This window comes from Stegodyphus dumicola, chromosome 8 (assembly GCF_044657685.1).
Source record: "Stegodyphus dumicola isolate Sdum_Otavi_A_Nest chromosome 8, ASM4465768v1".
NCBI lineage: Eukaryota > Metazoa > Arthropoda > Arachnida > Araneae > Eresidae > Stegodyphus > Stegodyphus dumicola.
Genome location: NC_140775.1, coordinates 18,140,993 through 18,155,378, shown reverse-complemented (window position 1 = coordinate 18,155,378; position 14,386 = coordinate 18,140,993). Strand labels below are relative to the sequence as shown.

At 27.5% G+C, this 14,386-nt stretch overlaps 1 protein-coding gene across 2 annotated transcripts in view; it reads left to right on the top strand.

The window, feature by feature from the left end:
- Positions 1–13,933, top strand: part of LOC118184331 (testis-expressed protein 2-like) — a 44,395-nt gene extending 30,462 nt beyond the window's left edge. Inside the window, exon 8 of one of the 2 annotated variants that reach the window (XM_085821627.1) lies at positions 9,460–13,933. In XM_085821627.1, the coding sequence (XP_085677753.1) occupies positions 9,460–9,471 (12 nt within the window). In that variant the 3' untranslated portion in view covers positions 9,472–13,933. Of the gene's footprint in view, positions 1–1,008 lie in introns of both variants that reach the window. The other variant, XM_035353993.2, reaches the window with a different exon arrangement.
- Positions 13,934–14,386: the final 453 nt, after the last annotated feature.

The window sequence follows — 14,386 nt, the reverse complement described above, 5'->3', positions numbered from 1 at the left end:
CATCTATTATTTAAATAGTTAAGAGTAATCTTGTTAATGGAATGTGAAAATTGACAATTCTGCTCAGGGCCAAACCTGAGTAGGTTGTAAATGACCATAGTTAGGACTGTCAGCTATTTGATAGCTGTTTGTAAAGAGCTCTAAGAGGTTGTCACTTTGGCACTATCCATTATGAGAAAGCTTTTGGCACCGGTTTATATATTGGGGGTGGTAACAATAAGGAAGTATTGATAATATAAATATTCTCTTTGTGCTGTGATAAAAAAAAGTTGATGCATATTGCCTCAAACCCCAAAAAATAAGTACCAGTACTCTTTTGAATAGGAAGTGTATTCTTTTATTTTTTCTGATATGTGTGTTTGGATGGTTCCTCTTCTATTCAAGTAATATTAACTCTAATGTTTAATCAGGATAAATTTTTTATGCGTTTTGTCTCATCCCCTCCTGGTTGAAATTTTTCCTTTTTGAAATTTATAAGTAGCTATTGATTGAAAGAAGCTCGAATTATTTTAATCCTCATCATTCTGCAATTCAGTGTTTCTCAGAGGCATTTATTTCTTCATCACTTCATAAAGAGGTTCTTATTTCTTACTGTATACTATTTCAAGATTTATTTAAAAGAATGCCAGGAACTATTCATAGTTGAAGTTTTAATATCTTTAACAATAAGCTGCTCAAATATGATTGATCTTTATTTTTAATATTTAGTTCTGGAGTAAGTAACATTATATTGTCCAGATTAATAAAGTCCAAATTAACAAGGTAATACTGTACTGAAAAATTTATGCAGAACTGTACCATAAATAAAATTTTGTTAAATAATATAAATAAATAAATAATTTCATAAAATATGTCAGAAAAATTTTGTATATTTTATTGTATAACAAATGCATATTTTTCTTATGCTACTGAATGTAAAATAGTATATCAGTTTTGAATTATATTTGAAAATAAGTTAGATCAGATTTTCTTCCAGTTTGTGATAAATAGTCCTTTCATTTGTTACAGAAAGTTCTTGTTATGCCTAATATGGATGATCTTATAATACCAATAATGCAAATGGATCCAGACTTACCTAAAGCATGAGAACAAGCCATTATTCATGTATAAAGTACTTTCTAGTCTGTACATTTCAATTACAAAAGTGTTTTGTTTACATTTTTTAACAGAAATGTTTTTTTGCAAGCAGAATGCCTCTTGCATAGTTTATATAAACACTGACATAGCTATTATAATTAAACGTGATTACTTCATTGTTCTCTATGACAGAAGTATATTTGTTATAGATTGATATAAGCTGATTTTTATTCTAAATTGCATATTTGTATTATAAACTTTGATACTCAATACAAATCTACATTTCATAATGTATATATAACGCCAATTAACAATGAGCTTAGTGTGATATTTTTCTTTCAGTATTTCAAATATTAATTTTCAAGATTTATAAACCTTCTTGAACCTTTTAAAATGTATTCCATTCTTGCATTATATAAGGATTCAAATTGCTGAAATAAAATGCATTTCACAAATTAAGGAACATGTCAGTTTAAAAACCAGCACCTTGAACCACTGCCTTCAGGAAATTTTGATTTTAAATCATGTGTATTGTAATTCAGTATTTTTAAAAAGGAAATTATTTAAAGCACTGTTCTTTATGAAATCAAATATATCACGTATTAATATGGCTGCTGAATATTACTATTGCTTTTATTTTTCAGGAAAAAAATTTCAAAATCATATCTAACGATAAATTAAAATGCTTCGTAAAAATATTAAATTTTGTTTAATATAAATAATGAGACTAAAAAGAACATTATATATCATTAAAAAATAGAATTTGCATACATTTTTACTAGATCATGCAGTACATCACAGCTACGGAAATGAGATCTTCAGTTTTACAGTTTTGATGTATATTGTATGATATTAATAAAGTCGCTGCAAGCCCATCCCCACGAAAAAAATTTATCCATATGTAAAAGCTGAAGAAAAAAGTATAAAATAAATTTTAATTATTGAATTTGTAATGAATAATCATATTATGTCTGTGCACTCAACTGTTTTCACTTGTCAGAATTATTTATCTTAATGTGTATAAATAAGAGTGGAATTATTTTTAGCTTATTTATAATTGTTTAAAATTAAATTTAAAAGCATTTGTCAGAATTATCTGATTTAATAATAAAATTAGTGCTGGATAGTTGTGCAAATGTCACTGTTCTCATCTTTGCATTTGTGCATATTTGATCTGTATACAATGTTTAATTGGCTTTGAATTATTAAAACATTTCTCAGAGATAATAAAGGCTTATACATTTTTCTTAAATCTAACTGAGGCAGTGAGAGATAATTGTAACTTGGGGGGGGGGGCCTTTTAGTTCCACCCTTAAGAAATTAAGATGTCGAGTTAACATTTGAAAAGTTGAGAAATTCTAAAATGTTACTAAATTATCTTGTGAAGGACTACTTCTCATTAGTTCTTTGAAACCTTAAAAATGTACGATATTTTTTTTTTTTCATTGAATTTATTGAAATACAGGAAGATTTTACCTGTTTCAGTTCTTCACTTTTTTTTTTTTTTTTTTTTTTTTTTTCAGATTAAACATAATAAGCAGTTTTCTAAAGATTTTTTAAAAATTCAAATAATATAAAAAAAGATGCCAGTAAGTTGATTTAATAAACTTTTACTCCTGCAATTCAGCATTTGTTGCAATGATATATTTTCTGTAAGGAAATAGTAAGCATTACTTCACAGTATAATTATATTTTTTTAGATTTAAAACTGTTTCTTTCATCTGCTAGCTTAAACATCTATGCCCCCTCCCCCCATCAAAAAAAATATGTCTTTCTTTTTATTCTGTAGAATTCTCATTTGAAAAAAAGGTGGGATTCTTTGCAAAGTATAAATGTTTTATTAAAAATCTGCAATTCTACAAAAGTGCTTCTTTGTTTAATAAGGAGAAAAATTGAAAGGCAAGTTGCTATCTTTTTGCAGTATTAACTTAAAGCATTTGAAAAAAATTGATATACTACACAAAATTTTCATGTTGAAAAATATACATATTTTAACATCATACATGAAATATAAGTGTTCCATTTTTATTATATGTTTGTAGTTATATAATATGTGCAATTAGTGTTGAATTCTTGATAAACCATTATAAAATTGTATATAGTAATGCCACCTCAGATGTTTAAAAATATGAGGTTTGATGATGTTATTGATGTTAATGATAATACCACATTAGTAATATTAATGATAACACTACGTTATCAATGTTAATGAAACTGTAAGCACAGCACTAATGTTAATTATAACACATTTGATCTGTAAAACAGATATAGTCGATGGCTAATGTCTGCTGTCCCTTAATTTAACTTATCATTTAAAGAAGAACTTGGAAATTATTTAAACTTGGAAATGATAAGTTAATTTAACTTATCATTTCCAAGATTATCTCTGCAAGCTAAATCAAATTTTCTTTTTATTTTGAATGTTTAATATTAAAAATATATGCATTGTAGAAGAAAAGAATTAAGTCCTCTCATTTGAAAAAAAAGGTGGGATTTCTGCATTATCATTCTTGAGATTAGTCTTTATGAAGGGATCTTATACAGTTTGATCATGCATTTAAAATTTACAGAATTTATGTTAATTAATGAAGTTATTGTTCTAACAAATAAAGAGTTTTCTTGAATGTAGCAATATCTAAATATTAAATTGAATTTAAATGCATTTTATATATGAAGGCAGGCATTTTAAATAATCTTTTTAATTAATTTAATGAATGCCACTACCTGAAATACATTTTGCACAAATAAGCAGTATCTTTTCTCTGTGCTTTTTGCAAGCCTTTCTTTTTTTACATCATGAATGTTTATAAGAATACTGTTTGTGATCTTACGCACTAGATGTATTGGATAAGTGTATTTTCTGTGATAACTATTGCCAAAGTACATCTATGTGTTATTGTCTTAGCATATTAAATGTTTTCCACTTTTGGGAAATTGGTGAAATGGTTGTATCATAACAATTTGTGTAATCTATTGTGTGGTTTGTTTATTATTGCCTAGTCAGATAATTTTCTTATGTGTTCTATAAGAAGTTTTAAGTTTTTTCAGTGATAGAATTTTTATGTGTTAGAATTATTTTTCCTTGTTTAGTATAACTTTTGCAGGGTATTTAAGATGTTTGGAATTTTTTCCCAATGAAAGCAATTATGTGCAATCGCATAGTAAAAATACTGTTAAATGATATGATCGTGAATAAAGTGTGAAGAGCTTTAATCAAATATCCTAACTGTATCTTTCTTGTGATATGAAAGTAGTGAATATTGTGATAAGCAAAGCTTTGTTTTGTGATTCAAATTTGTTATTTTTTTTAATAGTGTACTTAAAAAGAAAGGCTGTCATACATAATGAAACCAGTTCAACAATATTAATAGGAAATTTTAAAATATTAAGAAAAGTTCATATGTTATAAGCATTCCCCCCAGGAATGACCATAAAAATTTATTTTGTATTTTTAAAATATTGCATTTTCATTTTTGAAATTATGTATATGAAATCTTTGATACATTTAATGCAGAATATGATATTTTTATTGTTATATTTTATTGTCAGTAAATAGTTAATGAAAATGAATATAGAAATGAAGCTTCAAAATATTCATGGGTTTTTTTTCTGCACAGATTGTAAAACAACTTAATAAAGAGTTCAGCTGTAATTTCCTAGAATTCAATTTTAAGTAAATTACCATAAACCAAGATTTCACAGCTGTGAAAAGAAAAAAGTGATTGCAATCTAAATTAAGTGTAATAGCCATTTTCTTTGAAAAGTAAATTGATGCTTCATGAAAAGACTTCATTAAGCTTTATATTTAAAAGTATACTTAGCATGTGATTATCACACTGAAGAAAGTGAAACTGAACTGGAAAATGAAGGGAATGTAAACTTGTTGAAGAATTAAATACTGCATGCAGCTAAAGTTAAGTTAAAAACAAGATAAAATATTTTATGTTTGCATGCTGAAACCACATTTAGACAAAAATAACAGAGTTTTCACAGACAACCTATCAGCTTAGTCAGCTGGAACTGAAATGGATAGTTTGATCTAATGTATCTTTTTTGGGGAAGGTTCATTTTTTTCTGCAGGGTTGTTATACTCAGAATTGATGTCTAGGTGTTTGAAAGGTTGAAGGGTAGGTCTATGTTGCAATGTGGATGGGTAGTGATTTAAGCACTTCTGTAATTTGAAGACTACTTAAACATGGTTTCAGCATGTAAACCTAGAATATTTCGTCTTGTTTTTTAAGTAGGAATGTAACATTCTGAAAGTGAATACTAAAAATATCTAAATGAAAATATCTATTTGTCTTGTCTTTCTAGAAGTTGTTAGCAAAACATAATATATGTGAATATTATGGCTTTTCATTACTAAAAGTGAAGATGATTTCATTAATTCAGAATGTTGACAAAACAGATAAAAATATTCTTCAGGGTCTTTTAAAAGTTTTAACCTGTTCCATTCACTCTCAGAAATCTTACTAAAAGCAAGCAATTTCAAAAAATGCTTTAAAGAACTTTATCACTTTTAGACAAATTTAGAAACACTTTGTAACATTTCATACCTCTAAAAAATTGCTGTCCAGTTGTTATTCATGAGTTATGTAAACATGTTTAAAATACTACTTGATTTCTTATATACTGAAAATTAATAAAATCACAACTTAAAATATTTTACATCAAAACTCTATACTTGCAAGGTACTAAAAAAATGTAAGAAACAAAAATGAATTGCTGAAGTTTTTATTAATTTATACCATGTGCATATCAAAGAGATTACATGACTCTCTTGAACAGCTGATCATGAACCCAAAGTTGCAAGTTTAAAAATAAATCAGATAAAACCATATTTCAGACTATAATAATTTTGATTTAATGACACCTTATGCTGGATTTATTGCCTAATAAATTGCTAATATAAAGTATATGCATAACCAATTACCTTCAGAATATATACATAACCAATTGCCAGTCTTCTGATGCTATTGTCTTCAGGGTCATTACTGATAATATCCAAGAAAGTGAGGATTTCTAAACATGCAGTATCTACTCTTGAGTTCAATTAACTAAGAAATAAAAAAAATTCCATATTAAAAAGTCAGTGTTTATGGATTTCTTGAATGCCTCTTTTTGTGAAGTCTGGAAAAACTAAAATACCATATGTTTTTAAAATATCAACATGTATTAGCATGCAATGTGTTTCTACTTTGGTCTGAAACAGCTGATTTTTTTCATTCTATTATATAAGGTCTGTCCTGAAAGAAACTGAGTTTTAAAATAAATCCATAATTAATAAGAGTACCTTTAAATCAGACTTGTCTCTTTCAAAATATTTTCCTCCTTTATTTATACACTGCTTCCAATGTGTCTTTCATTGTTGGAATGCCTGTGAGTCACAAGCACATCTCACAGCGGATTTTTTTATCTCTTCTATTGTTTCAAAATGTTGATCTTTTAAAATGGATTTGAACTTTGAGAACAAAAAAGTCCACAGGTGCCAAATCTGAAGAATAGGAAGATTATGGGATGATTATCTCTTCTTGTTTGACCAAAATTTCCTGGATAAGGAGTAACAAGTGTGCAAAGCATCCACATCTTGTATCTGCAAACTCACAGCCTCTTTTCTCATTCTGCTTTTCTTAAATGCCTCATAACATCCAAACAAAAATGAATGATTGTTTGGCCTCATTTAATGAACTCATGATTGATTCCTTGCCAATCAAAAAAGGCAATCAACATTATCTTCATATTCAATCAACTATGATATGCTTTTTGGATGTCTTGTTGGTGACATTCTTACCCAGTGAGGTGATTTCCATTTGGTTTTAATTATTTATAAGCCCGTGTTTCATCTCCTGTTATGACATGTTTTATAACATTTTTAATCCACATTTGAATGATTTAACAACTGCTAAGTACCTGTGATACAGTTCATTTTTTACTCATTAATCAAGAGGCAGTGTACAAATTATTACAATGTAATGCATCTGCAGATTTTCATTCAGAACAGTATGAGATGAGCTTTTGCTGATGCCTGCATTTCAGCAATCTCGCCGACAGTTACCTCAATGTGAAGTATCGCCCATTGACATGGAAAGGCATCCGGTTTTCAGGTCATCTTTGGTGGATACTCTGCCAAATTTGAAGCATCAATACCATTCATAGCATTGGGACTAGTAAAACAGTCCTTTCTATAAACTTGTTGTAACATCTAAAACATTTATAAAAAGGTTTTGCCAATTTTATTACAAAACTTCATGCAAACTCATAGCTCTTAAAGATCTTTCATTTTTTACATGTAAATAAGCACCAAATATACAAAATGTTGTTTCATTGCATGGCTCTGGCAAAATGATTTGGCACTGTTAAGAAAAGAGCAGAGACAAGTTTTTTCTTTATTAATCATGTTGAATTTAAACTGAATGCATTTCTAGAGTATTCTGAGTGCATAAAAATGAATTTTTCATAAAATGTTTAAGAAAATAGAGATGGGGAAAATATATAGTGATTGTAAACACTTGAAAATTTTATGAAACAAATTCAAAATAGGTTCCATGGATTTTGAGACGTTTTCAGTCATTTTCTGAATCTGCATAATTACCTATTAAGCACAGACAGCTTTGCAATTTTACTTGCTGTTGCAGTTTTGAATTGAATGCAAACAGCATACCATTATCTTAAGACAGTATTTCTCAGTCTATGATCCTCATTCTCCATTATATTTCTGTAGATTTTCAAAAAAAGAGGAGTATAAAATTCAGATTAACATTTATACCACACTGAAAATCTATAATATGTTTCTGCTATGCAGTGATTGTTGTACATAATGGAAACCTGGCTTCGAACCGGATGTTTAAAATAAAAGAATGTGAAGATACTCTTCATTAGTGTGCTAATAGTGCAGAATATGTATGTGGTTATGATATTAATACCAATGATGCTAGTGCCATTAAAAAATATATTGGCACTAGTGTTCAGAGAAAAAATATTTTCAAAAATATGACAAGAGATATTGGGATTTAATTTATGTGGCAATGAGAGTGAATCAAAACCTCAATGCCTTTTATGTTACAAAATAAAACTCCCAAAACTGAAGCAGCACTTAGAAACAAAATGACTGAGTTTAAAAAGTAAACCTGTTGAATTTTTCCTAAGATGTGTTGAAGAACTGAATAAAAAGTGAAAGTTGTTTGTAATGTAGGTTCTGCAAGCAAAAAGATCTTAGAAGCTTCCTATATTGTAAATCTTCATATTAAAAAGAGCAGGACACCCCATTTTATAAGTGAGACCATGATACTTCCAGCTACAAGACATAGCTAAAACAATGTTTAATGAAAAATTATCTAAAGACATTGATTTAATACCAAGACATTAATTAAATCTAAAGACATTGATTTAATTATAATAATTTTTTTTCAAACGTGACAGGTACATGCCAAATCAATGACATGGCTAATTACATAGAATCTGGACATATCAGTAGAACAAAAGAAATTCTATTTTATTCACTTCAGACAGATGAGGCAACAGATATTTTGCATGATATACTGTTGATTTTTTATATCAGGTATAAGTTTAACAAATAGCATTCATCAAGATATGTTATTTCAGAAAACTCTGCCAACTTGTATAACTGGAAAACAAATTTTTGAAGTTCTAAATGGTACATGCAAGAGTATGAAGCTGAGTGAAAGTTTGTTCAAATGGGGCTTGTGCACTTACCTGTAGGCATAGTGATGATGTAGCTAAATTTAGAGCTGTGTCACATAACGTTATCTGGTTCCGTTATTTCATTCACAGGAAAGGCTTGATGGCCATAAGTATATCCTATAAACTCGAAACTATGCTAGAGGACAGCATTAAGCTAGTTCACTTTATTAAGCAAATGATTTTACTTTATAATAACATGGATAACCAGCACAAACAGCTTCTCCTTCATTCTGAAGTTCACTGCCTTTCACAAGATACTCACCACACTCTTTGAATTATGGTAAGAAGACCTCTTATTTGTGTATTTATATACGAAATTAATGATAATTTTACATCATGTCTTGTTGATAACATGTAGCTAAGTACATTGGCATATCTTCAAGATGGACGTAAAAACTAATTGAACTAAATCTCTATTTGCAAGATTTAGACTGCTCTCACTGCCCATGAAAAAATAAAGGAATTTGAGAAAGAAACTTCGTCTGTGGATTAGTTGTGTAAAACAGTGAAACTTTTCACCATTTTCAACCTTATAATCTTTTTTTAATAGAATATGATATTATTACAAAAGAATTATGCAGCGACATATGTTCGAATCTCAAAATTCTGAGATCACGATTTGAAACTTATTCTTCAATTGGTAAATATAACAATATCTCATGGGTTCATGTTCCTTTCCAGTGCTATATTTAAACTGCCATTAGATGAAAGAGGATAGCCAAGTGAAATCCTGAAGGACACCGAACTTAAAATGAAATTCCAAGCAGAAGGTATGGTCAATTTCTGGAATGGAACCTCATCACCAGTGAAAAAGGAATATAGTGAACTGTGCAGTGGTGCTTTAAAAACTATAATTCAATTTCCTTCTATATACATGTGTGAGAAATGGTTTTCATCATTAACTCAAATAAAAACAAAGGTACCAAAATTAACTTGATGTCATGCTGATCTCAGTTTAAAGTTTATTAATATACTACATCCAAATATAGAATAGTTGTCCTAGAATTACCAGGCTCATCCATCTCATAATGTGAGCACCAATGTTTATTTCATTTTTAATTCATAATACAAACATTATTTAAATTCTAATAACAATGAATTATTAAAAATGAATATAAATTCTCTTGCATTACTTAACATCACTATAAAATTAAAAGAATTTTGGTTAAATATATTCTAAAAATATGACTATACTGGTAGCAACATATGCTAAAACAATTACTTTTGATGAGAACAAAAGTAAGGTGGTTTTCAGAGTATTCTAATTTATAAAAGTTGTCCCCACTTGAAAAATGTTGGAGATGTCTAAGATAATCTCAGAGAGAGAATATGTGGGCATTTTAGATCAGGAATTTTATCTTATTTTTTGAATAGCAAAAACATGAAATAATCCAGACTAATTATTTGATAAAAAAACAATGTCCATTTAAAAGAAGACATTACTGTTCTAAAAATATGAATCATTTAAAAGACAGAGGCATTAATGATCTTATCTTACATTAGTCAGAAATTACTAATCACGTTAGGAAGGGATTCTTTATTAAACATTATAAGTTAGATTTTTGTGTGAGAAATTTTCTTCAAAAAATGCCGTACAATAACTTTAGTTGGGAGAAAAGTCATTAACTAAATTTTTACTCATTAGCTTGTAGATCAACTTCCTGTTTGATTTGAGAGTCTTTAATATATTAAAACCCTTTGAGACATTTGATGTATTCAAGATAAAAATGACGTAATTAGATTAGTCACCTGCATTCATTTCCCTTAGACAAGTATAATTACTGCTGTGTTAAACTTACTTCCTGAAGGTTCTGGGCCTGAGCTTCCTCAAATAAAGTAAGATAATTTTTTTATCATATTGATGATTCTTTAATTTTGTTTTTTCAACTTTTGTGTGTGTTGAAAATGGTTGTCACTTGCACTAGCATCGCCATTAAGTATTGTGTCAATAATTTCAAATTTTTCGATAAGGTTATAGAAACTGCTCTTGTGAACGAACTCTTTTCACTATTTTGTATAATGTTTAACACTGTTCCAGAAAAGGAAGAGTTCTAAACTAAAAAGCTGTATTCCTTTGTTTCAAATATGTGAGCTATCATTACTCTGCTTCGATTTAAAATCTATGATTAAGCAATCAGAAACACTTTGGTCTCCTAATAAAATTCTTCTTATCGCAAGTCCCTTTGTGTCCCAATTAATTATCCACAAGAAAATTCTTGAAATTATTCACTAAATTTGGGAAAGCAGTTTCATTAGACTAACATTACAACTCCTCATTTTGTAAATATGTAAAGAACCAGCCCTAGATACATAAATCATAGTAATGACATTTGACTGGCTCCAAGTGTCACTCATCCATATTCTTACTTTGAAAAAATAACTGAATTGAAACTAGCTTATTTTTTAAATTTATCACATATTTATGCCTATCTATACTTATTTTTGCTTGTTATAATTTATATTTGAATTAAAAAGATCAAGTGCAGATTTATAGTCATTGAAAATTTTGATAACAATTTAAGAAGTATATTTAATTGCTTATTTGGTATACAGAAGTATTGATTGAGGCTTTGGATGCAATCAAATTTATTAATAAACTGGTAAGTTTTGAATTTTAATTTGAAGGGAATGTTTTATAGATATATATATACGTTAGACTTCCTCTTATCTGATTTCACTTTAATTGGCTATATTTTCAAGTCCTTCCCCTCCCCACTGATGTGCTTATATGCATTTTATTATCATATATACATGAACATTTATTTCAAAAATTGAATATTCCATTATGAATATTCTTAAGAAGCTTTCAGTGAGATATTAAATAATATATAATGATGTGAATTTATCTAATATTCTATATGTTTTTTACCATATAAAAAAAAGAAACTTCTATACAGGCTTCTAAAAATTCATTTAATACTTCTAAAAATTCATTTTTATGCCTTCTCGGTTTCAAAACCAAATATTGAATTAATTGGACCGGTGCATAATAATTAACCAAAATTAAATGAGTTCAAATTGCAAAAAGTAAAATACTTACACTTATGTGAAGAACTAGAATTTTTTGTTTCATTAGAATCATAAATGTATGTTTCCTGTTCCAGAGAAAACAACACTTTTAAACATACATTTATGAATTTGAAAATGAAAAGTATAATCAAATGGCAAATATGTAATCAGAAAAAATAATTACATGAACTTTGTAAAAAATTAACATATATAATAACATATATAAAAATTAACATATACCCCCAAATTTCAATTTAAAAAAACTTGAAAAATAATCATTTCAGTATGGATCTTTGTTAATATAGTCACATAATAACTACATTTTTACTTACAAATTTTTACAATAATTTTAATTTTCACAAAAAACTCATATTAAAAAAACTTTAGCTTATGGGCTGGAAAAGAGTTCCACTTCCTGTATCGTGAAAATAAAAATACGTACATCTCATCATAATTTGTAAATAAAATCTCATAACCCCCGGCCCAAATGACCTAAAAATAATTTTTGCTTAATAATTGAACAGCCCATTTTACACTGCTCAACTACATTATCATCTTTGCAAATTAAAAAAAGTAAAAAGAAAATCAAGTATAAATGTATATTGAATGCACAAATTTTAACTGCATAAAATTGTATACAATACAATTGTATTTCACTGTCAGATAGGCTGAGATACAGATTTAGTGCATATATTTAAAAATAATTAGTTTTAAAAATGGAATATATTTATGCCAGTCTTTGTGTCACCTGTATTTAGTAAACCTATAATGCAAAATATAGGTGTACTTATTGCAAATTGTAGGTTATTAACCTTTGTGCTATAGTTGAATAATAAAACATGTTATTTTATTAATTCAATTAAAAAACTGTCAACTTCTATGTTGTTTCAACATAAGAAGAGCAAATTTATGCCTGAATGAAAACTTTTAATCATTTTATTGTAACTGTTATGTAATACATTCAATAAAAGACATATTCTGTTATTATTATCCATAATCTTGTAATTTAAATTGTTTGGATAATAATTTTATAAAACATTTCTGTTAGCTTATAATTGCATTACAGGAGAAACATATAGCAAAATAATATAAATTCCAGTGCATTTTGAACAGTAATTTATCAGAGTATGATTATGGATTAAACATCATGATGTTATAAAAATCTGATTTATATTGTTAAGAAAATTAAATTAAGAAATACCAAGAAGAAATAATTCGGGATCTGAATATCATATCATATTGCACCCGACTAGAGTATGATTATTAATAACAAATATTTGCACAAATGAATTAGAAGGCCGGATTTTTAAAATCAACTCTCATTGTTAAATTACTTTTGAAGTTAGGCAAAGTTCAGCTTTGGTAGTTATTTTATAAAAGCTATACATTTTAAGAAATGATCTAATACTTGCCTTTCTTCATCAAATTGCAATACTTCATTAAGAAAAAATACTTTTGTCATTCCAAATCTCTTGGTATTTTTTAAAATTTCTACCAATCTGAAGTTAAATTTTGCCTAATTTTAAAGTTTTAAATGGCTGTACATTTCGAATTTTTAATTCCCTGTTACTAATTTATTTAGTTTACTATTTTATTTATTAATAATATATTTTATTGTTACAATCTATAAATTAAATTTCAAAATAACAGATTTACCGTTGAAATCACTTTCATATCAAAATTTTACTGCTATCATTTTTTATCTGACTGGTATGTTCTTTCATTAAAAGTGTTTTCAAGTTTTGAGAATTTTGAAATATTTGGAATATTGCAAATTTTAATAAAAAATGGAGGGAGTGCATTATATTTAAAAGTATTTTCTCATTTTTAATTTCTAGGAAAATTGTTTTATTTGATTCTATATAGGTTTAAGAGTAATGAAAACATTTTAAAACTGTCAAAATTTCTCTGTATATGAAATGTTATTTCAATGTTCATTAATTATGAAGAGCACTTGCTTATAAGCAATATAGTTTTTAAAAAAATGGTATGAAATTAAAATGAATTGATGAAAAACCTTAATGATTATATTTTTAATTAAGAGAAAGTGCATGAGCAATTAATTTCAAATGAATGCTGAATGTCCTGAAAGTATGTTGGAATAATACTGTTTTACTGTGTGAAATAAAATTATTTGTGTTAATAATTAAGGTTTTATTAATTTTCGACTAAAAATAATTATTTTGAGTTTAATGAGACAAAATATTTCTTTAACAAAGATTTTTCCCATTAAAAGCAAGAAAATAATCTCAAAGAAGCACAGAAAAAAACTTAATAATTTGAACTATGATATACGCTGTAGTAAAAAAAAAAAAAAAAAAATTTAATTACTATGAAAACACTATCACACTGAACACACTTCAATGATATTTCACATGCAAATACCACAACCCCAACTATGCATATCATTAAACATGCACAGCCACCGAACTCACTGCATGCACATATGTGCCACATCAGAGCAGAAAAAAAAAAAGTTTCAAAACCCAGAGAAAATTTCATTTTAAATGTATATGGTTGAAATACCATAAAATATACTAGGTGTATAACAGACTTAAGAATCATTCATACTTGGAATTTAGTTAAAAAGTCATTGTGC